General features: G+C 34.8%; 1 protein-coding gene across 11 annotated transcripts in view; it reads right to left on the reverse strand.

Moving 5' to 3' along the window:
* Positions 1 to 243: 243 nt before the first annotated feature.
* Positions 244 to 27,512, reverse strand: part of Ralyl (RALY RNA binding protein like) — a 622,839-nt gene continuing 595,570 nt past the window's right edge. For all 11 annotated transcript variants that reach the window (XM_078016965.1, XM_078016963.1, XM_078016964.1 and 8 more), the window contains one exon: positions 244 to 1,212. In XM_078016965.1, coding sequence (XP_077873091.1) covers positions 1,195 to 1,212 — 18 coding nt within the window. In that variant the 3' untranslated portion in view covers positions 244 to 1,194. The remainder of the gene's footprint in view (positions 1,213 to 27,512) is intronic.

Below are 27,512 nucleotides of genomic sequence, written 5' to 3' on the forward strand. Positions count from 1 at the left end.
ATGAGTGTGTGACCTCTGTCAAGGTCTGAGGCCAACTGGATTTCTTTGACATGGCAAATTAATGTGTTTCAGAATACAGGTCACTTCATGAAGAGTGTGGTCATATAGAACATCTAATACACACTTCAGTAAAGATGCATGCTTTCATTATTGGGCTAGTTTTGTGTCCTTGCAATGACTGAAAAAAAAGTTCACACTGAAGATTAAAACTAAGTACACCCCAAAGGAAAGACACACACCAACTTTGTTTTAAAAGAAAGAGTATTTATTAAGAAATTATATGCTGGATTCTACAGTCTGTGAAGATGGTTTATTCCATTTCCACAGCACAAGACAATAGCTAAGAGTATTTGGAAAACACTTGCAATGCTTGGGAACAAAGAATTCCTAGGAACAGGAGATGAAGTGAAGTGATGTATGAACTAATTGAGATTTTTGGATCCAAAGACAAGACAATCTTTTCTTTGTCAATCTAGTTCTCACCTGTGTGAACATTTAAATCTGTCCATGGAATCTCATGCCTAGACTGAAATATTAGGTAATAACTGGATCATTTCAGTTCAGTAGAGCGAAGCATGCTCAATTTAGTCACAGGTCAAACCAGCAGTTAACTGTTGTCTCACATCTGAAATAACTGCATTCTTTATTAATAAAAATGGTGCTTATAGAGGGCAGAAATATAACTTTTTCAAGTATTTTATCCTTATGATCTGAAGTGCTTTAAACTATAAATTAAAAATAAATTATAAAAACTAGCATACAATGTATCTTTTCTTACATGATGCTATTGTAAATAAGCTTTAAATGTAGAATTGCCATACCACCTGACTCTATATATGGTCAACAATGAGACATGCTAATCATAAAAATAGCTTTTACAAATATACATTTGTATACAGTGTCTCTCTTACCATTCATAAATGTCCTTCACAGTTTGACTTAAAAAAAAACCCATAATTAGCAAGAGGGAAACACATTTACAATTTAAACCATAAAAACCTGACAATTATACAGCTTAGAACATAGAAGAAATGGAATTTCTAAAATTGAACAATACTGTCCATCTTATTTATTTGGGTTTTTATACAAATTGAACCAAAGATGCTGCAATCCAGTAGGAAACCTTCTTTCACATTTCTGGGGGTTGTCACAGTTTCTCTTTTCTGTTTTTGTGTCATCATATATTATTTCAGATCACTTTATCTGTAGAAACTGAGAAAAGAAAAAAAAGTTTTTTAAAACACAGGGATTTGTGTTTCATTGTTATTAGCATGAGAAGATGTAAGTCAGATTTTAGGGCTTAATCAAGAGAAGGATAAAGAAATAGTTAGATCCTTAGGATGAATATTTTTTCTATTTTGATTAGTTGTAGATGGCCACAATAACTTTATTTTATTTATTTTTAATGTGGTCTTGAGAATCAAACCCAGTGCCTGGTACAATGCTGAACCACAACCCCAGCCCTAGGGTGATTTTTAAAAAAATTTTTTAAATTTGACAGCAGAATGCATTTTGATTCATTATACATAAATGTAGCACAACTTTTCATTTCTTTGGTTGTACACAATGTAGAGTCACAGCATTATGTGCAGTTGTACATGAACCTAGGGTAATGATGTTTATCTGATTCCACCATTGGATGAATATTTTTGATGACAGATTCTTAGATTGATTGTTCAAGGCAATCTTAAATTTATTTATTTTTATAGCATTAATTACTTTTTCAATCCATGCAATTTGTTGCCTGAGATTAGCAATTGTTTTTCAGCTTGAGCTCTTATGTAAGAGCAGAACCTCTTGAAGTTCCAGGCTCAAGAAAGGATTTGATTTGCCCATGAATCTTTGTTGTCCTTAACAAGAGTGACTGTAGCATACTTTCCCCAACACGGCGCATTTAAGCGTTTTTGTATCTGGGGTCTCTGATCTGAGTTACACAATCTGACTTGCAAAAGAAGAAGGCCAGAAACAGGAAAGACTGTGGAAGATAAATTTCATGGTGTAACTGTGAGTCAAAAACATCATATAAAACCTCAAATCTAATTGGTTGAAGAACTAAATTGAGAAATTGAAGATGAAAATGATGCAAAATTCAATTAATGGGAAAAGGCAAAGTATAAAGACTTTGGTAGAAAATATGATTGCACCTGTTGTCATCCCATCAATTTCAATTTGCAGTTAAATGGAAAAGTTTATGCATGTCTTTAGTGAGTTTCAATATTTATTTATTTATTTATTTTTAGTTTTCGGCGGACACAACATCTTTGTATGTGGTGCTGAGGATCGAACCTGGGCTGCACACATGCCAGGCGAGTGCGCTACCGCTTGAGCCACATCTCCAACCCCAATGCATGTCTTAAGAGACAAATACATGCAAATCAAGGCAATTATCTGAATGGGAGTTACTATCTACTGTGAGTAGACAGAGATTTTGGAAGTCCATTAATAGATTCTGAAAAAGACTGAGCATTGCTATCGAGTGATGAGAATTGCTATGAATGCCTGCAGGTTCAGTTCTCAGGTCTGGCCAAGATTTCTGGTGGAAAAAAGCTCAGTGAATCTAGATGGTAATAACTTCATCTCAATAATTTCAGTTAACTGGAATGTTGTCCTCGGTGAGTACACACCTTTTCATTATAGAAGGGTTCAAATTAAATATAAAATGTTTATAACAATAGAAATCCTAGTACCAGTATTTTTTGTTAAGGAGAAAACCTGTGCCCATTTGGTAACTTGAGTGCTTATGTTTTTTGAGAGAATTTAGCTTACTTGAGTAAGTCTTGTGATTTCAGTTTAGAACATACACTGAAAAATTGATCTAGAATAGGATTTCAGTTTTATGACTTGAAATCTTACTCTGCTTCTGCATAATATTGGAATAAGAAAACTTTTGGCCATCATAATGATACATTTGATTCATTAGATTTTAAGAAAATTTTCACTCTCAGACTATTTGTTAAACCACACAAATAAAGTACTTTTCAAGAAGTTATCAGGTGGGGCTGGGGATGTGGCTCAAGCAGTAGTGTGCTCGCCTGGCATGCGTGTGGCCCTGGTTCGATCCTCAGCACCACATACAAACAAAGATGTTGTGTCTGCCGAGAACTAAAAAATAAATATTAAAAATTCTCTCTCTTTCTCTCTCTTAAAAAAAAAGAAGTTATCAGGTGTGTTGAATTTACAAATGGCATTTACAATGTTTGACTGCATTTAATTAACTAATCTGGGCTAGTCATTATTCAAAGGACTCTCAGAAGTAGTTTGTATAATTTGCTGTATTTATAAATAAAAATATAATCCTAATAATAAATGCCTTAATAAATCACACTTAACTTAAAATTGACAAGACACCTTTCCTTCAGAGTATTTTTTCTACAATTAAAAAAACATTAAATGAATTATATCCCAAAACTTCTAAGAGTAAGAAACAAATATATTTTGATATTTTGACTCTCTTTCTCTGTTTGTCTCCCTCAGTCCTTTTTCCCTTTTATCTCCCTTCTCCCTCCTTACCCAATATATACTATATAGTGATTACACATAGATGCATTTTAAAAAATGAAAACATCACTCACACATGTTCTTCATGTAATTCTAGGTTGTGTTTGTATACATGGGAAACAAATCCATTAGTCTTTAAAGCACAAAGTTTTGGTATAGGCATGCTGCTCTTTTGTGTGGTATAAAGGAAGTTTCATATATAACCTGTAGGCACATACCAAAAATGATCAATTATCAATGTAAAAGTGAAAAAGAAATAAAATTAAGTTAACCTCTAGGCTAATGCTGCTATGTGAAACTGAGGCATAGCAGTTTTTGAGTTTTTGATTGATAACCCCTGTGTGTAGGAAAGAACCAAGATTATTTATATGATTGCAATTGCACTCTTTCCTCCAAAGTCTCCATTGATCACTTTCTTATTATGAGTGGAAAATGCTAAAAGTGGTGCCGTAGCTGTGTTGACTAATCTTTGTGTTTCTGCAGGTCTTGGCAGGTAACATTAATTTAGTGTGTTCTTACATCATCCTGTGCATCTCAAAAGAGGCATTGGTAGTCAAGCAACTGTTTGATTAAGAGGAACAAAAAACAGCCTACAGATTTTTTGTGCATCTTCCATCATCCTTAGTACATTTCCCCCTTATTTTGCTCCTTAACTGTAAAGGATTATGTAAAAATAATTATTGTGGGAAGAAGAAAGGTGGGTTTGAAAGTAATTGAAGTCTTTCTTCTTGCCATAAAGCTTCTGCTTGTCATTGGTATAAAACAAAAAGCTTCATTAACTTTGCATTGTGAAGTAGGTATTATTAACCATATGGATACAAGTCAAGCATATAATTTTCCTTACTGAAAAATAGTCGTAAAATATATTCACGGAGCTTTCATCGAACTTGCAGCCTCAGAAAAGATTTCTAAAGGCCGGGGAGAAAGAAGACAAACTGACATTTTTGCTGCCTTTTTCTCAAGGGAGACAACCACTTAAGGAGCTGATTTGTTTAGTATAATGTAAAACTAATTGTGCTTTCTTGAAGAGCAGGTAATTTATCTGCTGGCTGTATGGGAGAGTGGATGCTTTTAAAACAAATTCTCCTGATGATGAATGCTTTTTCAACTTTCAATTTCTCTCATTTCTGAAAAACAACAAAGAAAGCCACTGAGATGGGACTGGATTCTATTGAATCAAGCAATTTACTTCTATTTGACGAAGATAAAAAAAAAAGATGATATTAATCTACAGGGAAAGCACATCTAATTTTAAACTTCAAGCACTGATGTGTTTGAAATAAAATAGGTACAGCAATATGCAGAATAAATACACCTTATTTACAGCTGTATCCCCCCAAAATCATACTTTTAAATAAGTCTCGTGACTTAAGTATTAGGAATGCTTATCCTTTTCCTAATTGAGATTTATAAATAATAAACATTTAGAGAAATCTGGATGGACTATATTTTTAGGTCATATCTATAAAAGCAAAAAATTATGTGGGTGATATGGGACTCATGAAGTTTTAGAGAAAATGTCTTATGAACAGGAATTATTTATATTTATTGTCATCATTGATCATATTTCTTGAGTATTTGCTCAGACATTCACTTTTTATGAATGATGTGAATGTATTTGGCTTTAACTAATTCCTCATTACAAATGAAATGAATTGTATTAATTCAGATAGCTAAATAGCCCAACAGATTCTCAGCATCTACTGCTTATTATAAATTAAAACTTGCCTTCTGTTAATAAGCTCTTGGGGAAAAATAACATTTTGCTTTTAGACTAAAAGAATCACACATCACAAAAACTATAAATAAAGGTAACTACTCTGAAGAGTCTCTATTTCCTTAATTGTTGACCATTTAAGATATAGGAGGTCAGACAGGGAACACAGGAGAGAACGAAAATGTGGTATCCTATGGTAATTGTGGAAATAAGATTCTGATTGTCTTCTGAGACTTTAGCTTTAAAATCAAGATTTAAATGATGAAGGCAGAGACTGTGCAATGTCACTAAAGAGAAGGTTTCTAGGTCTTTGAGAGTTGACTAGAATATAAACAAAACTTGTCAAATCAGCCAATGAAAGAATGTGTGGGTCTAAAAATGATGTACAGCAGTTAAGAGAATCTAGGTGGGCAACCACTTGTGCCCATCTGAGAACTGTTCCCAGGAGATTATGTCCAAGCTCTGGAAGTGAACCTGCTCTGTGAAAATGGGAATATTCCTACTATATTCATGCTCATACCAGCAATCTCAGAACATTCAACTGTCAGCACAACCACCTCTCTGCTCTGCATCCACACTCCTCAAGAAAAACTTATAATTCCTAGCAGTTTGCCTGTTGGAAGAGAATGCTCAGGCCAAAGCACACAAGACTGGTTCAGTTATAGTTACCACTGTAAATCAATAAACAGATCTTCTGAATGTGTATGCTGATCTATTACAGGTAGGCTAATTTGCATTTACCTCAAGCTACCGATAAGTTCTACACATCTGTAAGAGTAGCCTTGGATTTTGGAAGAAGCTTTCAAAACCCTGAAAACCTGCTTACTTGCTACCCAATCTCTCCTGGCTTTACCAATATTTGCCATATGAATTTCAAGATCTTTAATACAGAAAAATATTTACAAAGCTACATGTCAGGGTGGGCAGGATTTCATTGAATTTGAACAATAAGCAATCAGAAATTATTTAACTTTCTTCTTTTATAGATAAAGATACTAAGAGCCATACAGGTTGAGATACAAGTGCAGGAGGTTGGTGGAAACCCTGGCTGAACCCAGAATCCTGATGTGCATCGTTTAACTTTACATTATTGGTTGTCAAACTTTAGGGATCCTCTAGAATGATCAAGTGGGCTTATTAAACTTGGTGTTAGTTTTCTGATTCACTAAGTCTGGAGTGAGGTCCATGATTGCATATGTAATAGATTTTGTAGTGATGCTGATTTGGGCATCTCAACAGTTTTTTGTTTTTTTTTTTTTTTGTGTGTGTGTGTATGTGTGAAACTGGGGTTTGACCCAGGGGAACTCTGCCCCTTATCTACATCCCCAATCCCCTTCACAATTTTATTTTGAGATAGGATGTCACTAAGTTGTCCAGGCTGGCCTGGAATTTTTGATCCTCCTGCCTTGGGCTTCTGAGCTGTTAGGATTACAGCCCTTTGAGAACTACTATCCTTTACCATTGAGGGCCATGGGGGGCCTCTTGCACTCCCATACATCTTGCTGAATGTGCTAATGTCACAATAGTGGTTTCTTCCCAAAGGCTACTTTTCAGGATTATTTATTTGACTGGTAACCCTGAGAATTGAGAGAGCTCATTTCCAGGAACAAAGTACCTTATTCTGATATTTACCTTATCTCCCTTTAGATTAAGAATAGGCTTATTTACTACTTGCTAGAAAATTAGATTTGCTAAACATAGGTTCTGTCTCCTGAGTATCTTGTATTGAGCATGCAGGTCTACCTGGTCTCCATTTCAGACTTGGGTCTTAACTTAGGTGCAACTGTCCTGATACTCTATTGCTTCTACCATAAGTAGCAAAGTCTTGTTTTAGGAATCTCCTGTCTTCCATTAGCATCCCTGTCACTAGAGGTAGTGAATTTATTAGCTTTCATAGTTACTTTTTGAGACTCCATTTGCTTGCAGGAAAGCAAAAATCCTCTGGTTGCTTTAGTTCTAATCTGGGTTAATGTTATGGTATGGATGTGAGGTATCCCCCAAAAGCTCATGTATGAAAAAATTTAAGAAGGTTCAGAGAAGAAATGATTAGGTTATAAGACCCTTAACCCAATCAATGAATCAATCACCTGATGGGATAAATTGAGTGGTAACTGAAGGCTGGGGTGTGGCTGAAGGAGGTGGGGCATTGAGAGTGTGGCTTTGGGTTATATATTTGTGTCTGGCAAGGAAAGTTAGTGTCTCTCTCTCTCTCTCTCTCTCTCTCTCTCTCTCTCTCTCTCTCTCTCCTTCATAATCATCATGTGAGCCACTTTACTTTGCCACATTCTTCTGTCATGTTGTTCTGATTCACCTTGAGCCCCAAGGACTTCTATGGACTGAGACCTCTGAAACTGAGCCCTCAAATAAACTCTTCCTCCTCTAAAGTTGTTCTTGTTGGGTATTTTAGTCACAGCAGCTAGAAAGCTGATTAAAACAGAAATTAGTTCCAACAGTAGGGTTATTGCTATGATGAACTTGACTATATGGTTCAGAAGCTTTTTGAGCTTTTTGCAATTGGTGGGAGAAATTTTGAGATGTTTAGCGATACAAGCTGGATATGCTTTATATTGTCGTAAATAGAGCTTAATGGCTGACTCTGGTGGGAACTCAGAAGACAAGAAAGCCAACAGGACCATGGACAGTGATGAAAGGCGAGAGGGTTCAGGGGAGGTCTCTATTGGAATTTGGACTACAGGCCATTCCTGTTATATTCTGGCTGAAAAGTTGTCTGCACTATGCCTGTGTCCTGAGACTTTCTGTGAGGCTGATTTTAAAAGCAGTGGATTGCTAAATCTGGCAGAAGAAATGTCTAGGGCACTAGCACAGGATTCAGGAAGTGGCTTGGGTATTGCTGGTAGCTTTTAGCCAAGTTTATTGTGATATTCAGAAGTGGAAAACAGAGCAGGAAGATTTGAAAAACTTGGACTTGAAAGGCAGAAGTAAAACTGGGCCTAAGGAAGTTGCAGTTGTTAAAGACGTTACTGCCACTAAAGAAATCCTGAAGACTGCCTAGAAGCAATAAGAAAGATGGCTTTGAGGGCATCTTAGGAGCTTCCAAGACCACACCCATCTCAGGTTCAAGCAAGTAAAAGTGAAAATTCTTTTGAGAAGAGACCAGTGGGGAATCCTCTTGCACAAGGGGGCTTAGGAAGTTTTTTAATGTTCTCAGCCATCCTGACACTCAGGCTGCTGCCGCCAGGGTCCTTGGAGGCTGGGCTACTGCTCGATGTGACAGCAGAACTTGGCATCAACCACATAGTGCTGGTTCTTCAGGATGCTGAAGTTAGGGTTCATGGAGGTTTCCACCAAGATTTCAAAGGAAGTCCTGGGAGGCCAGGCAAAGTGCAGCAGGGTTGGAGTCCCTGAGGACAGCCCCTGAAAGGGCAAAGTGTGGAGATGTAAGGAGAAAGCCGAACTGCAGTGGAGACCCCTGAGATTAAGAAATGCCAATAATGTGGAACAAGGTCTTAGGAAAGCTACAGGAATTGAGCAGAGACAAACAAAGAGAAAGGTCACTTGGGCTGCCATCAATAAGGCCACAGGGGTGGAGCTACATAAGCCCTATGGAGAGGACATCATGCCATGTGCTCCACATGCCATACACAGAACTATAGGACCTGTTTGCCCAACTGGATTTTAGTCTTGCTTTGGTCATATCCCTTTTTTTCTATGCCCCTAATTTTGTAAATGGAAATGCTTACTCTGTATCATTACACATTGGATACTTGTAAATTGCTTTTTATTTCACATGAGCATATGATGTGAGATTGCCTTGATTCTCAGAGAAGAATTGAACTTTGAGCAATCTTGGAAATGTTGAGATTATGGGACTCTTGGAAAAAGACTACACAGTAAGATACAGTGAAAGTGTAAAACTACATGAGACACTTGACTTTGTATATTTCTACTGGTGAAGTTTAGAGAATGTGATTCCTGCTCATCAGGGTTGAAGAAATACAAACAGGCAGCATAAAAAAGAATGCATTGCAACAACTGCTTAATTTTCCCCCACTGGTTTACATATAATGAAGAAATATACAAATAATGATTTTATAAGTACAAATTTCATTGTGTAACTTAAAAACTTTTTTGAAATGTTTTCAATTAAACAAAGTTAAACTTTTAAACTTTTGATTACACAAAGTTAATACTGTAACTATGTTCCAATATCGTGCATTCAAAAATTATTTCACGTTTAAGGAATTAATTTTAATTATAGTTTGATACTAATTTAGAATAATTTAATTAACATTTTGAGTGGAATAATAAGTTACGGCAACTAATTTTTTTCATGTTGGGGCTTGTACCTAGGGTTCTAACTACTGCATGCAACACCATCTCAAGGTAACCTTTTTTTCAGTTTTACCAAAAACAATTTGTGGAAGTTATATGTGAAATATCTTAAATTAATAAATGACATATTTGATATAGTATGATAAATCTATCAACCTCAACTATCCAAGTCAAACATGATCCTTATTCTTTATAGATCCCAAGCCTAAAAAAAAAAAAAAAGAAAAAGAAAAAGAAAAAGAAAAAGGCTACATGTAATTCGCATTGTCAGATTAGTGAGAGCTTTTAGGGACCAGGGGCAGAATGTTATGTTTTGGATGTGATGTGTCCCCCAAAAGCTCATGTATGAGACAATGCAAGAAAGTTCAGGGAAGAAATGATTGGGTTATAAGGGCCTTAATCTAATCAACGAATCAGTCACCTGGTGGGATTAATTGAGTGGCAAATGAAGGCAGGTAGGGTGTGGCTGGAGGACGTGGGGCATTCGAACATGGCTTTGAAGGTATATATTTGTATCTGGCAAATGGAGTCTCTCTCTTTGCTTTCATGTGAGCTGCTTCATTCTGCCACATTCTTCCACCATGTTGTTCTGCCTCACCTGGAGATCCGAGGCATAAAGCTGGCCGTTTATGGATTGAGACCTAATGGTTTCATTTCCTCTAAAACCATGAACCCTCAAATACACTTTTCTTCCTCTACAGTTGTTCTGGTCGGATCTTTTAGTCACATTGGTGAAAAAGGTGACTAAAACAGTTAACATGACCTGAACCACAGTGGTTCTTGGCAAGTCAAGACTCCACCTGGCAAACCCTCTTCTGGTCATTGCAAACTGCTTTCATTCCTGTCTTTATCTACCTTCTCTTTTCTTATGAACTTTTCAGCCCTCTTATTCTTTTTTTTTTTTTTAATTGGTTGTTCAAAACATTACAAAGCTCATGACATATCATCTTTCATCCATTTGATTCAGGTGAGTTATGAACTCCCATTTTTACCCCAAATACAAATTGCAGAATCACATCAGTTACACATTCACAATTTTTACATAATGCCATATTAGTGACTGTTGTATTCTGCTGCTTTTGCTATCCCCTACTATCCCCCTTCCCCTCCCCTCCCATCTTCCCTCTCTACCTCATCTGCTGTTCAATTCTCTCCCTTGTTTCTGAGCTGTCTGGTTTTACAACCCAAACTCCTTGTTCTGCACATTAAATCCCATATCTTTATCATATTTACTATCTTTACACCATTTTTCATCAAATAAGTACGATAAAGAGACAACAGCAATTTATGCCATGGTGGATCACAAATATCCACCTTTGTCAGCATTGTTATTTCATAAACAAATGAAAAGTTTAAAAAAATAGGAAAACTAGTCATTTTCTATTAGCATTGTAGACTTTAACTTACTGCATTTGGTAGTCAAGATTTTTATTTTCTGTCCTACAGTTGAAGGAAAACAGCATTATTATAAAATAGTTATAAAAATAAAAGAAAAAAATGAGTATTAAAATAGTCTATATATTATATGTGAATAAACAGTCTTTCCTAAAATATTATGACTGCTAAGCTTTTGCATAATTCATATTTTAGTTTGGTTTATGAAACTGACTTACAGATAGAATCTAAAGTGCTTTCAATATTTATTTAAAAACAGTATACTAACTAACATAAAATTGTAATTAGAAATAGCATGTCTTTAATGGATTTTTGATTTGGAACACAGTTTACCATCCATGATTTAAAGAAAAAAAAAAGCTCTTTTCAGAATTAATGGTTTCATTTCCTCTAATTACTGCCATCTCTAATGAAGACATTAGTGTGGTAATACTTTTTATGTCTACACAAACAGATCATTTGTGTTTCTGAAGTATATTTCATTTAATTGAAATCACAAATAATTTTCAAATAAGAAGCAAATAGTATCTTTCCTTTCAAACTCATTTAGTGGGGTAGGACACAATGACATCTTCTCTACTCTAATGCCAGAAACTTCAGAGAACCAGAGTGGCAGAATGTGTAAGCTGGTGACATAATGTTGAGCAGTCATCTGTCTAAATTCCAACCAAGGCAGCCATGGCAAATGGTTATATACCTTTGGCTTGAATATCTTCAAGGATACAGATCTCTACCTCACAAAGCATCTTGCTCCTTTTGCAGATAATTGTGATTAGAGAAGAATTGGTGAGCTTGGGTCTAAATCTGCTAAATAGCTGAACTACATAACAAACCAAAAAGAGCCTGTGGAGACAAGCCAGATGGCTACACAGAATAAGAGAAGCATAGAGGGTTCCCAGATATAGACTACAGATTCTAGTCATATCTTCCAAGATGGCAAGAAAGAGCGAGGCATATCATGGGTTCCCAGATATAGACTACAGATTCTAGTCATATCTTCCAAGATGGCAAGAAAGAGCGAGGCAAGGACCTACTTGAGGGGGAGGTTAACTTGGTATTAGATGCTAAAATAGGAATTTGAAGGAGAAGATGTTCATTCATTAATTTTTTTGAAGTTCATCCATTTTGAGGAATAAAATAGGACTGAGACCTTAGAATAAGTCTAGGACAAATGTAGTAATTTTATAGCAAGAGAAATAATAAGAATGTCTTGCACTTTGAGCCATCTGAATTATTTAGCTCAGGCTCCCTTGATTCACTTTAATAGAGATTGGGCTTGGGTTCTTAGAATCTATGTATCTAAAACTGGGCTGAATCTGTGGGCATGGATCACAGTTAGAATAATAACAACTTTTATTCATACAGTGTGTGTGAGTTTATAAAATACATTATACCATGATTTGGGCATAGTTTGAGTTTTTCTCTCAAAGGTTCATGAGTTGTGAGCTTGGTTCTTAGTGTGATGATATTGTAGTGTGGTAGATGTTTTCAAGGTGGAACTGAGTAGGAGGTCATTGGGGGCCCCCACCTGGAAAGGGTTAAGGTAGTTCTCATGAGACCCTGAGTTAGTTCTCTCAAGAGGATTGTTATAAAAAGAAGAAGACTGGTCCTTCTTTGACCATTGTTGCTTGTGGTCTTACATGTGATTGCTCCCTCATACACGCTACCACTATTATGATGCCATCTGACATAAAGCCTTTACCAGCCCAAGTAGAACTTGAAGCATGCCCTTGAATCTCCAGAACCATGAACTAAAGAACTTATTTTGTTTAAAAGTTATCTAAGCCCAGGTATGTTGTTATAGTATTGGAAAACAGGTTAATACATTTTATATGTATATTCTCATTTTATTTTAACCAGTGAGGCAGGTTACTGGGCAATATCATCCTCAGATTATACATAAATCCCAGGATTAGGTAGCGAGCAATTCATCTACAGCAAACCCAGACCAGAGCTTTTTGTAATATTCTTTTCTGTGAAATTTTGGCAAGGAACTCAAAGAGGGACAGAATGGGCACATCACTAATTTTAGCACAGGTGATCTTAAGAGGCCTGTGAAAATACTTTTGTTCTCTGATGATGAACAGGAGAAAAAGAGACGGAATTATTGGGAACATAATAGGATTTGCACATAGTTTTCTGCTTTTCCCTGATTTGTAGCCATTTTGCATATATATATATATATATCTGTCCTAAACTAATTCAAAACCATTTTAATTAAAAACTTGCTTTAGGCATTTATCTAAAGGAGATCTTTTATGTTGTGAAAATATATTTGCTTAAGAAAAAAAAGAATAATTAACTTTGGAATAAAATTATCTAATGTGGGTTACATAATTTTATTTAAAATGTCTGTATAAAATTTAATTAATATAATACTGAAGTAATATGATCACATTGCTAAACTGTGTGATTTATCAGAACTTGGATGTTCTGTTTCACATACATTAGTGCACTAACATTTCTCTTACTTTTTCCAAACTACACTCATACTTTCTGAAGGTAATGATGATAGTGTTTTGAGTGCTGGAATCACCAACAAGCACATTTAACTAGTTGAGTAAATAAGTGATAGTAATTTTATTTGGCACAGAGTTCGGGTTTGATTATGCATTGATTTCTGATTCCTTATGCCAAGTATATAGTGTGTAAGGACCATTAGTTACTGCTAATGCTAGAAATTATAATGATAAGTTTAGGATAATACTATAAACTAAGTTGATATCAGTACTGAAAACCAAATGCTGAATAATGCTAATATTATTATGATCTTTGAAATCCCACACGTCTGATTGCTGTTTACAGTTCCTTGGAGAATTAGTTTTAGCACTACAAGTAGAAATATTTTAAAAATTCATTTAATTTCTACCAGAAAAATGTGAATTAGAATTAATTGATTTAGAAGTAAATTTAAAAAGTCTTTTGGAACTTTATTGTTAATTCATGATTATTCCAAGTAGCTGGGAGAAAGTTTGTCATGGCTATTTAAGAATTCTTATTTAATTAAATTTACTGTAAACACCATTTTAAAAAGCTAGACTATAATAAACTAGCTTAGCTTTAAAGCTGAATAAAATTAATCTGAGAAAGCAAGTAAAATAATAAAGTGAAGAAATGCTTATGCAATTATGTTACTAATAAGCCCTTGTTTTTATCTGTGTATTTGGGAAATAGAGTAAATTCCTTCCCTCCTCCCCCAAATCTTAAGTCTTAAAGCTTTAGAATATTACCATATGCTCTCAACACTTAAAATTACTGGATATACAGAATCCCAGATGATTCAGAAGTGATTTCACAGTCTTATAGTAACTGGGATTATCGTGATTATAAAAAAATCCAGAATTACAAAAGATATAGAAAGTATTGGAAATTCAGTTTTATCTATCTTATAATCACTGTGTCATATCCTCCACAGGTTACTTTTTGAAATAAACTTTATGAAACAGGTTTTAGGTATCAGCTTACTTATCTGGGTTTTGCTTTTTTCATTATAAGTGAATATAGAATTTTGAAACAGTATCAGTGGTATGATCATCCTGGTATGGATCAAGGTAAATAAAACTCTGGTGCATTTTAGTTCAATAAACTGATGAAATAATTTAATATAAGTTGAGTTTCCTTCTAGAAGATTTCTGTGAGCAAATCTGTCCCCAAGTCAGAAAGCAAACTTTTTACTTGAAGGGATTTTTCCTTTAAAATCAGATTCTTCTAATAAGTCACATGGTATGGACCTGAACGGAATGCTGTCACTCCATCTGCTCATCAGGATTTGCCCTTGGTACTCCATCAGACTCATGCTCCCTTGACTGCTGAGTGCTGAAGAGGACAGGCACTGTGTCTGCCTGCTTTTCTGCTGCATTGCATACACCTGGCATTATTTGCTGAGTTAATAGTGTACAGTATTGCCTGAATCGTAGATCTGAAACTATAAATTATTTCTACTGCATTTCAAAAACACTAAATGAGGAGTCTGAGGAACAAAGAAAGTCATTTGCCCAGGGTCTTATTGAAAGTGGTAAAATAAATCCAGTTTCAGATTGCATTATTTTGCCCTTATTTGAAGACCACAATAAAGAAATACTTGATTTGAAATGAAATCACAGAATAAATGCCCTGTGTTCTCCAGACAAAGCTTCCTCTAAAAACCTGGTAGGAACAACTGGGACAATAATTGTCTGAGTGAAGTTTTAGACAGGATATTGCCACTGACTTTAGGACTTAGGAACTCCATTTTGTTTAATAGGGTTTTGGTAAATGAGCATTGAGAGTGGACGGGGTAGACACCTATAATACTGTTTTGAAGATTCTCCTTATTCTGCTAACAATAGAGGCAAGTGAAGGAGTGCAGGGAATTAACTTCTGGGTCTCAAAGAATTGCAAATATTTACTTGTATATGTGCACAATCATAATAAACTTTAAATAAAGGTTAGCATATTTTAGAGGGTGATGGGCTTCTTTATCATTTATTTTTTTTCTTTTATGTACCAAGAAACATATATTTTTGGTCTTAATCCTTGGTTCTTAATACAGAGCTCCCAAATCCATGAATTCCTGAGTGATACTGGTAGGAGAATCTTTTGTTGTATTTGGCTTTTGTATAGTTCCTAAAACCTCTGAAATTTCTTAAGTGATGGATTGTCTTTTCTTGTTCATAACAAGCCCTTTCATCATTAAGCATAAGCTTTATGAGGTGACGTAGGATGGGATCCCTAGACAGCATCAGCAGGTACAAGACCAAATGATTAGAGGATTGGAATTTCCTGCCTAGGCATGGGAATGAACCAACTGCTAGAACAGAGGAGGGACTGGAGATTAAAATCTACAAAGAGCTTTTTTTCCCTCTTGAAACTAGGAATGGAACACAGGGGCGCTTAACCACTGAGCCATATACCATCCCAACCTTTTTTTTTTTTTTGGAGACAGGGTCTTGTTAAGTTGGCTGGCCTTGAACTTGTGATCTTCCTGTCTTGGTCTTCCAGAGCCACTGGGATTATGGGCATGGTCCACCATGCTCAGTGTATAAAAACTCTTGAATAAGAGATTTGATGAGCTTCCTGCTGAATGAATGCATCCTTATGTCCATAAAGTGAGCTCTCCAACTTCACTGGGAAGAAGCTCCTGAGTTTGGAAACCTTCCAGGCCTCACCCTATGTACAGCTTCACCAGGCTTATCATCTGTATCTTTTATAACACACCCATAAACCTAAGAAGAGTGTTCCCTACTAAGTTCTGTGATCAAATTACTGAACAGGAGGGGTTCACTGGAACCCTGATTTATACTTGGTAGGACAGAAGCACAGGTTACAAGATGGAATTTGCACAACTGAAGCGGGGTTAGTCTTGTGGAACTAAACCCTGACCCTATGGGTTCTAACACGATCACCAGGGAGAGAGTGTGAACAGAATTAAATTATAGAATACCAGTTGGTGTCTATTAGAAAATAGTGCAGTGTGTAGGGTACCTTCCATCTAGTCCTGTGACACATCCAATGTTCTGTGTGGTGAGGATAGGGTAGGAGGAAACTGCTCTTCATAGACCCTCTTATAGCTCTATTCATATCTGTGTAGCTATATAGTAATAATATTTTAGTGCAATTGTCTCATTGATTGAACATTTGGTATATGAAAAGGAATACCCAATTTTGTCTCTTTATGTACTTTAAGAAAACACCATACCTCACATGAGAAAAAAATTAATTATATGACTGAACTTTTTAAACCTAATTTTAATTTCACATGTGGTTACTCTCTTCATATTTACAGATATAGTTCAAAGAAACATGTCCTTTTAATTGCTTAGTATTAGTACACATGAAGATCAATCATAGCCACAGAAACCAAAAATAAAATGTGTCTTAAATTTTGACAACATTTAGAATTCTGGGTAAAATTTAAAATAATTAACTGGACCTGATCTCACATTTTTACATTTTCATATGCAAATATCATTAAATTTCAAGTTATTTACATTAATATTTATATTTTCTAATGGTAAATTTTAAGAATATATTTTTAGAATAGACAATATTAAATATATTTTTTCAGGAACAAAATTGTTTCTTGGGCATGCAGAAAAATTTCAGAGGAAATAGCTACAAAGAACTGGAGTGAGTAGCTATGCATGTGATTTTTAAGAACATTTTCAAATTACTTTTAGTTAACTCATTAGTATAGAATTCCTACTTACTTTAAAAAATTTCTTTTTATTTCATAACCTTCTCAAACCCTTAATATTTCACATCATTGATATCAGAGTGTTTGTCTTGAGATATGAAAGCTAATTTAGATATAATAACACTTGGCACCTATTACTGTAGTTAAATATGGAATGTTTGTGTAACTAATTTAGATATTCCTATTGATACTGATCACTTCTTTTCAGCTGCTAACTTCTTAAAACCAAGTATTTTAGAGCATTACTGACCCAGTGGAAGAAATAGATCTTCCTTTGACAGTTACATTTTTTTTTCTTTACTTTCAGTTTCTGTGTAATGAAAGGAATCTTTATTTGTCTATGGGTGTGGTACAAGTAGAACAATGCAACATTCAGAATTTATAAATGTAGTTTCATGTCCCATCTTGCTTCACATTTGACTGCAGTTTGAAGTGCAATTTAAAATATTTTTCTCTTGATGCAAAGTGTTATGTTAGCGTGCAAAAGAGGCATATTAGGTGGTCTGGGAGCCTTTCTACTGCCATACTCTCTTTTTCTCTAAGGTCTTTCCCTGCACTTCATTCTGTTATTAAAGGCTGGTTAGCTATTGTTGAAACGAAGAGACTAATTCTGATTCTCTTGTGAAATCAGGAGATTAGTACCCACTAGTTCACTTAAAGAACACCACACTGAAGATTTCTCCTTAACATACCTAGGTTCTCTAACTAGTTTTGTCACTGATTTTTCCTTGCCAGTAAAACATTCGGCTTGACTTGTATGGATCAAAGCTAACATGTCAAGCATCCTCTGAAGTACTTTAAATGTCTTATTTCATTTAATATTTGCACCAATACTATGAGGAAAATGGCACTATTACAGATACGAAAACAGACCTAGAGAGGTAAGTCACCTGCCCAAGGCACCACCGAGGTCTTCAGAAGAGGCTGATATTAAGGCAGTGCTTGTCTGTTCAGCCTTTACTCACTCATGTTGTGCTACAAACAGTCTGCTAGTTTGCTTAAAGCAGTTTAGATGATTCCTAAGATCTCAGCATCATTTTTCTCTGAATAGTAATGCTATTGTATTTACTGGCTAATTCTGGATTACTTCTGATCTATACAGATCTGAACTATACAGATGATACAAAATTATTATCACATATTTCAATACATAGGAGTAGTTTTTCCCCACTCACTTTGGGAAGTCTATGATTATCAACTAAGAATGCTGAGACCACAGCAGGCCTGTAAGAGATTTATTGAACTAGCTCAGGAACACTGGGGCACTAGTTTCTCAGTTGGTCTATCGGCAGTTTGCCCTACAGAAAACAATGTATATGAAATATTTATATCTTAAAGTGTTCTCTACATTGTGTGGTAAGACTTCCTCATTAAAGATGAGGCAGTCTAAGGAGGTGATGTCCTGGTTTGATGGAAGTCACTTGGTGTGTCATAGGTAAAGTCAAGGTGAGGGCTACCCCTTGACAATAGTGGAAATCTGCCCCCAAGAGGCATTTGCTTTCTGAGATTTGCAGGGCTCAGAGATGTACAATTTGAAAATGCTATTTCACTTGTTATTAGTTTGACATATCAAATTCCACAAAAATTGGGGGTACATTTCTAATGCGATTTAACAAGTCAATTGGCAAACTGAGTGTCTACAAACTTCAAGTATAAAACTGTGCAAGGAAAATGACTGTGGGAGGTTGACATTCAATTAGAATGTCATTCAGAGATGTTATCTCATTAGGTGTGAAGGGCAGGTCAGAACAGTTGTGCTTCAGATTTCCTAGGGTGGTTTGTAAAACATCAGGATTGCTCAGGATATTGTTAGGTGAGAAAATGCATTAAATATATGAACTCATGTCCAATTGATATCTACACTCCATGTTTGTCTCAGTTGATTCCTTGTTCAAAATAGCAAATTATGGAATCAACCAGAGTGCCCGTTAGTTGGATGAACGGATGAAGGAAATATGGTACTTACAACCAACAGAATAACATTGAAGTATTTAACCTTAGAAAAGGAAAATCCTGTCACTTATGACAACATGGATCAATCTGGAGAACAATATACCAAGCCTAATAATCCAGGAACAGAAAGATATGCATGTTTTTTCTTATACGTGGAATCTAAAACAATCTAATTCAGAAACTGAGAGCAGAACTGTGATTACCAGCAGCTGGGAGGTGAGAGAGAATGAGATGTTGTCAATGGATACAGTGATTCAGTTAGAAAAGAATATATTTTTTGAGATCTTTTGTATAGCATGATGCACTCTAGTTAATAAAGTGTATTACATATTTCAAAAATAGTGCTAAGAGAGTAAATCTCAAATGTTCTCACCACAAAAATCGATATTTTGTGTGATGGATATGCTAAGTTGCTTGATTTAATTATAGATATGAATACATATGTAATTATATATAATATGTAAATATTTAATTATATATTATATCTTTGTACCTTACTAATATACACAATTATAATTTGTCAATATACAATACAATAAAGTAAAAACCATTGACTTTCATAATAAGAGAATCACCTTTCTCAGGGCTTTCATTATATCTTAATGCATTAATGAGAAATTTTATGTTTGTGCTATTCTTAATGTTTTTTAATACTGTCCTTTTTTTTTTCTTAAATGAGGTAAGAGGAGAAGCAGGAATACAGGGTTTTTGGTCATGTAAAACTACTAACCGAAATATTTTAAAAGTTTTGGTTTTTTTTATTATACTGAAGTTTAAATTTTCATTTTTTTTCATGCTGTGACTAGAACCCAGGAATTTTCACATGCTAAGCAATCACTCTACCATTTGGCTACATCCCCAGACCTCATTATATTTATTTTAAATATATCTGCTACCTATGAAAAGATACTTAGTTTTTCGTTTATCAGAATGAAGTCAAATTTGAAGTGAGTAAGGTATATTTAAGAAAAAAATTTAGTAAGTCAATTTAATTAAAAACATTAAGTAAAAAAAAACAATACCAATTGAGTATAGAAATGACAAAAATCGTAAGGATACTATATAAATTAAAATGAATAAAATTAGTGAAACACTAATATTGTGGTAATTTCTAAGGTCATTAGAATCTTATAAACCCTTGTGAAATCTTGATTCTTCTTTCTATTAGCAGTATGACTTTCAAGAAGTTCCTTAACCATTCTAAAATAAGTTATTTATAAAATACCTACCCCCTAAAGTTACATTAGGCATAAATGAGATGGAATATATAAAAACAACAAGCAAATAAGCAAACAAACAAAAACTTCCAACATTGTCCCTGGGAGGTAATGAAAATGCCCCCCCCATTTTTTCCCCTTTTCTTCTTAATTTGAAATGAAATTAAAATTTTCTCTTTTTCTTTCTGTTTGTGTGTACTAGTGAGCATCATATCTATTTTCTGAGATTTCCACCTTTTAAAAGATAAAATAATTTAAAAAGCCCGTTTTTTTTTTTGAAATAAACTAGGGCTTAAAATGATTCCTCAATTTGTTCAATTCCCACAATTTTAAATAACTGGAGTTGATATTACTTCCAGTAGACTACAGGCTAGGAAGGTTTATTTTTAGGAAATGATGCCTAACATTATTAAAATACATTCCTAAGAATGTGGCAAGACAGAAAATATCAAACATGCAGAAGGTATCCAGAATACTTGTCAGGTTCCAGTTAATAAGAATTCTTATTAGGTTTCAAAAGGCCTGAACTTTCATCTCAGGATGCCCTGGAGCTTATGGTTTTTCCATATTCAAAGCTGTAATAAGGACAAGAAACATTCACAGGGAAGGTCCTTGGGCAGAGGCAGGCTGGCAACGCAGTCTGACTTGGGCCCTGTAAGAGCTCTGAGTGGCCTAGCTAGGAACACCTGGACTTCCCTGGTGATGAAAGCACACCTGTGCAGGTGGGCAAACTGAAGGCAACTCAAGCACTGCCTGAACACAAACTGTGTGCCTTCTCATGAAAGTGCACTGTTTAGGAATTCCTTCCAGAATATGAGGAAGAGTTAAAAAGGTCAGCAACATTTAGATGACCTGTTTTCTACTGTGATCTTGTCTGCTGAACCATAAATAAAATTGGAGGGAAAAAGCACTATGCTTGCCTTTCTTTCAACACTTTTTTCCTTTTTTCTTTCTTTTCTGATTTTTCAAAATGCTTTCATACCTGTTCCTATTTCTTCTGTCACAGATGATTAGATTCAATGTAGTTTGAGCAGGCAAGACCTTAATTTCCATCAGAAATACTGATGTTAATAACTTTTTCAGTTTGTTCAAGTACAAATTTATTGCCCTGATATTTATGAAATGAGCACAGTATTTAATGTATTTATTTATTTTTTGTTCTTTTAAAAAAGAACTTTAAAAATTTATTATGTTCAATATTTTAAAAACTATCTAGAAAATAATCAGTAAAATCCTATCTATGTACACACTGTCAGATGAATCAGCCATATTTAGGACACTAAATAAAATGAAATGTGAAAAAAAAATATTGCTGGTTATTTGGCAGATAGAAAGCTTAGGCTATTAAGTTCAACACCTCTGGAAAAGCCAGTGAGAAATCTACATTTAAAATTAACTCACCCCTGAGAAGTCTATTAATCTGTCACATAAAAACAATGTTGGAAAGTTGGTTTCTGTAATTTGAATATACTTTTTCTAGTGTTTTAATGGATGAATTGCTAAATATATCTAAGAAATAGCTTGTGGTATTTTCAATAGCATATTTTACTTATTTGTAACATTTTAGGTTTAAAATAAAGAAAATATGTAACTAAACATTCCACTGTTTTTATAGATGTAGACTTATAAAATGGAGGAAGTGTTGTTATCATCGAGATCTGTAAAAAGAAAATGATCATAATTTGAAAATTACTATTCATAAAGTATTTGTGCCAGAAAATTTAAGGAATATTTCACTGCATCAAGGATTCAACTTTCATTGTTTAATAGAATAAAGGGAATTATTTTTATGTATATCTTTGAATATTAAGATAATTGGAGAAGTTGGAACCTTCCACACTACGTGTTTAAATGCAAAATGGTAAAAACACTGTGGGTAACAATATGCAGGTTTGTCAAAAAATTAAAACTAGAGGTAGCATGTGATTCATCAATCTTACTATCATGTATTCATTAAGAAGAATTGACATTAGGATCTTAAAGAGATATTGCACTCCAATTTTCATTACAGCCTAATACACAATGGCCAAAGATGTGAATAAGATCTAAAGTCCTGCCAAGACATGAATGAATAGAAATAAAAATGAAATGGATTCAGTGGAATACTATTTGGTCTTCAAATGAAGGGAATTCTGTCATATGAGACAACATAGATGAGACATAAGGACATTATGCTAAGTGAAATAAGCCAGTTACAGAAAGACAAATCTTACATGACTCCACTCATATGAAGTATTTACAATAGTCAAATTCATAGAATCAAAGAATGAAGTTGTGTCCAAGGACAAGGGAGAGAGGAAAATGAAGGAACTGCTAATCAATAAGCATAAAGTGTCAGTTAAACAAAGTGAGCAACTTCTAGAGATCCACTGTAAAGCACTGTATAGCCAACTGTATGGTTTGAATAGTTTAGAGGACAGGTCACATGTTGAGTGTCCTTCCCTTCAGGGTCTGGTATCTAACTAACACACAATTCTCCATTTAAAAAGAGTAAACACTTAAAAATCACAAGAATGTGAATACAACATGCATATAACATGCCACAGTGGACAAAAGCAGCATGAGAAACTAGAAAGACAATGTAGAAAAAGTGCAGTTAAAAATTTTATGACTCTAAATGATATTTGTGTATGGTAATAGTGCCATTTTAAAAAAATGCCTTTAACCAATCCAATTTGTAGAGTCTTTAGATTTTCCCACAAACTAGATGTGATTCTAGTTAAAATAATCCTGTAAATGTCAAATGAAGCAAATTTGCAATTAGTAGGAAATCAGAGAATTATAACTTTCTCATGAGTGACAGAGAAATGGAAATATTTTCAAAAACAAGTAATAAGTTTTGCTAAGAATACTCACATAATTATGGGTTGACATATTTTAGAATTATTCTTTTATAAAATTAATTACTTTTGATACATGAGCTTTACATTATTTGCTCAAATTATATTTTACTTCTTATGAACATTGCACACATACTACCATTTCTTTGAAAGTCACATATTATTTTAACACTGATTCCTTTAAAGGTAGAAATTTAGAAAGCACTGGTAAATTAATATTAGATAACAAAATTTACCTTGTGATTATATTTGGGTCTACCCTTGCTAGGCCTTCTACTTAAAATGTCTATCATGCCATCTATTTACTGCAGTGAATTCCAAAGAGACTTTTTAATTAGTAAGTCTGAATTTAAATAAGAATAAAGCCTAACAATGAACAGTCAAGTTAAAATGAATTTAATACTCCAGTCATTGTATTAGTTTTATAGAATATGTTTACGTTGGAGAATATGTTTCAGAATGTGAGTCTGTAGTACATTTTAGAAGGTGAGTTTCCACTTGAGAATAAAGCTGCATGCCTGAATACCCCTCCCCACCAAAATAAGAGCCTTTTTTTTTTACTATTCACTCCCCTTTTCTCATCACTCAGAATGGTGCCTGAGCATAGTAATCATTTGATAACTATTTGCTGGCTGGCTGAATAAAAATGGCATTAAAGGATAGCTAGGATAATTTTTATTGTTGCATAAAACTCTTAACATCATCACTAAGACCATGTTTCCAGTCGTTTTTGCCCTTTGAGATTTAGGAATAATTATAAGGAGAGAGAAAGTCTTATTTGCTTTTCAGAATCTTGCAAGAGTTTATTGATCTAATGTTGCTTGGCTAGACAGCATACAATTATATTACAGGTTTTGCCCATCTGACACAAAAATTGGGATTCTGGGCTAACCATTCTTGGGCTATTTAGAAACCCTATGATAATCATAATGGTATCTTTCTTGTCTTAATGGAAATGACGATTACCTTCTAGGAAGCCAGAAGATGATACTTCTGGGTGACAATACTGCTCCACAGAATTCCCTCTTAGCATGTGTATGTGTTTGAGCACTTGGATAGGAATTCCTCCCATAAGTGACCTAAAGTGTCTGTCTCCAGCCAGGTTGATGTAAAGGCACCAAGGTAAGGGATAGGGCTGGAGGTGAAGTGGAATCCAAAAAAAAAAAAAACAAAAAAAAAAAAAAACAAAATTCGGCTAGGGTTGTGGCTCAGTGGTAGAGCACTTGCCTAGCATGCGTGAAGCACAGGGTTCAATTCTCAGTACAACATCAAAAAATAAATAAATAAAATAAAGTCATTGTGCCCAGCTATAACTAAAAATGTTTTTTAAAATTCCATAATGTATCAAGTCAGATGAAGTAAATACAGGCAATTTCTCTTCCTAAATACATTAATTCTGTATCATCTTTTATTTCTTGGCTTCTTCCATTTCTTCTTAATATCCCCATAGAAATGAAAACCACTTCCTGTAAATTGAAACTACTGTGACTTTTATCTGAGATGGTTTCTTGAATGGTTTTATGTCAGTCTGAATTCTCCAAAGAGTACTCTGATTCCAGAGACAAGATTGCTAATAAAATATGACAGGATTTTAAGACAAGGAAAGTTATAAGGAATCTGTATAAATATAGTAACTAAACCACTTAAATTTCTTTTAAAGTTACTAAAAGTTCCTCCAATTGGTACTTCTACTTAATTTTGTTAATTAAGGGAGAGATCGTTTGCCATACAAAATCCCGTATGAGAAATTTTTATAGACCTGGTTTATTGGATTCTCTCAATAACCCACAGAAACTTCCTTTGACAGATGTGGAGACCCTAGAGACTCAGTGATGTGCCTAAGGTCTGATAGTTGTTAAAAGGCATGTGCACTTGAATTTAAAGCCCAAATAATTCTTTGATCTGCAATGACAGACTTAAATCTGCACTTTGTAAGGGCGGGTGGAAATATTTTTCTCCATTTATAGAAGGCAGAGAGGTTGATTTCCTCTTAGCCCTTAATCTATTTACAGGCCTATGTTTCTGTATCCTTCCTATCACTTTGACATAGAGATAAATCCTATTAGGGATTAGGCCCAGTGGATACAATATAGACTTATCTCAAAGATTGTAAACCAAATAACCTCTGGATATGTGATAATGTTTTCTTCTGTTCTGGGAAATGGCTACTGCATTTTCACCCTTCCCCATAGGACTTAGATAAGACTCAGATCTTGTTTACCTATGACAAGACCAGACCCAGACCCCCAGATTCCCATTCTTCCTTTCAAAAATGATTAAGTGAATTGTTTTGCTCTGTTGATCAATGAGAATAAAATGCTTATTAATCAAGCTTTGGTTCAGTTCACTTTTTTCCCCAGGATCCTGAAATTTACTTCAGTCTTAGCCTGAGGTCCCACCTACTCCCTACTTAGAACCCTTCTAGAAAATAAGGTTGGCTTCAGAGTAAAGCATTCTCTATTCAATTATGCACTTTCATCAACCTCCACATACCAGGTTCTTGTTTACATTTTGCATCAAAGAAAACCTTTTTTGCCTATCTCTCTAGAGAGGCTTGCTGATCTTATGTTTAACGCGTTCCCCCTATTGCAATAGTCCTTTTCCCTCTTGCAATAATTATTTTGAATAAAGTTTCTCCTTACTAAATCTAGATTTTGTTTTAATTTAATAAATGTAAAAGCAAAGCTCTGGAATTTGCTCTGAGGTATTTCAGGAAACTCTCATGAGGTATATAGCTTTTTGTCTTTTTGGAAGAGAAAATTAACCCTTCTTTCACTTTGCTGTATAAAAGGTGAGATTTTTGTCCTCAGGATCTAGAAGGTCTTAGTGGTCCCTTCAGAATGGCAAAAGTTTTATAGATGACTTTCTTCCAGACTTTAGGCCCATGTCCTCCCTTTTCTTAGGGTATATATTTTAGGGAAATTTTAGTTGTATATTTTTTCTCTTCCCCTTTGAGATGTGAATCTTCTCCCAGCTTCTTTCCAGCTTTACAAACCCAGTAATGTCTGTCTTAAGGACCTGGGAGACATTCCTATAAAATGTAATCATAGAGAAGAAAGAATCTTTACTTCTAGTCTTTGCAGGAGGGCAGGAGCCTAACTCTAAGGAGCATGAAAGAATAAATGAAGATGGCTTAATCATATTGATCAACCTCCTCCTAACTTCTTCGGGTACTTTTCCACTAGCCCTTGCTTAAAACCTCTCTTGGCCTTGTGCATCAGGGAAGTTGAGTTCACTTTCTCTCCCCTATTGGTAGCTTTTGACTTTTGCTGAAATAGTCTTGAATAAAGTCTTCCTTGCCTAACTTGGTGCAATTTTTATTTGAAATGAGCATCATGATCACTTTGGTACCAACTCATATCCTTGTAAATCTGTTAATGCTTACTCAATTAAAATTATTTTTTCTCTATATTTTTAAAGAGAAAAATTTTTGCTGGCAGATCATTTTATTTCTGACTTTCATAACTAGCTTTTTGAAATCTGGAGTACTTTAGGTTGCTTCTTGTATCTTATAGCATTTCTGGAAAAGTAGCTTTCCCTCCATGTTTGGCATATTTAAAGCATATTTTTGGATGGCTTCTCATTCCCAAGGGATGTCAGAACCTTTCTGTGTTTCTCTGCTGCTGCTAGGAAACTCAGGGACAGTGAACATATTTCATTTTGTTTGGGTCTATACTCTAGATTATTATGTTGCCTTTTAACATCATTAGAGGCAGTTTGGAAATTGCCTGTCTCCCACAATTCTTATTCTTAACATCTCAGAAACTCTTTGCTCTAAAGTCTATTTTCTAATAACCACATTAGAAAACTGTAGTGCTCCTAGCTGCAGTTAATATCAAAGCATCTGTCTTCCTTATCTGGGCACACTTGAGTTTTGAATCTTTTCAAATTTATTTTCTCCTATATTTCTGACTATCTGCATTTTGAGTACATTTTAGCTTTAAAATTTGCAGATCGGGAGTGAGAGAGAGGCTTGTTTTCTCGTTTGCTTTATAACTCAGCGTTCTAGTTTTGCTAACTAAATTCAGGTTACTTCTGATTTGCATTTTGATCACTCGTGGGAAGTGATAATACCAATGCACTGAAAACCAACACAGCAGAGTCCAGACTCCCGGGTGGCTTTGATGTGTTGGTGCTAAGCCTCCTTCTATTGTTCTTCCTTGGTGCACTGAAGACGAAGGCTGTTGCATGAATGACCTTGTGAATAAGTTATAATGAAAACGGTTTGCTTCTGTGGTTTATGTAATAATCCTCTAAATCACAGGGGGAATGCATAGAAGAAGAATATTTAGAACACAATCTGATCATAACGGACAATAAAATATGCTTAAAAGTTCTCACAAGGCATCTGAGGTAATCTGAGGACGTTTCCCTTTCTCCTTCTTTAGCAAATATTTATTAACATTAACATATGCTAAGCACCA

This window comes from Ictidomys tridecemlineatus, chromosome 7 (assembly GCF_052094955.1).
Source record: "Ictidomys tridecemlineatus isolate mIctTri1 chromosome 7, mIctTri1.hap1, whole genome shotgun sequence".
In the NCBI taxonomy this organism is placed as follows: domain Eukaryota; kingdom Metazoa; phylum Chordata; class Mammalia; order Rodentia; family Sciuridae; genus Ictidomys; species Ictidomys tridecemlineatus.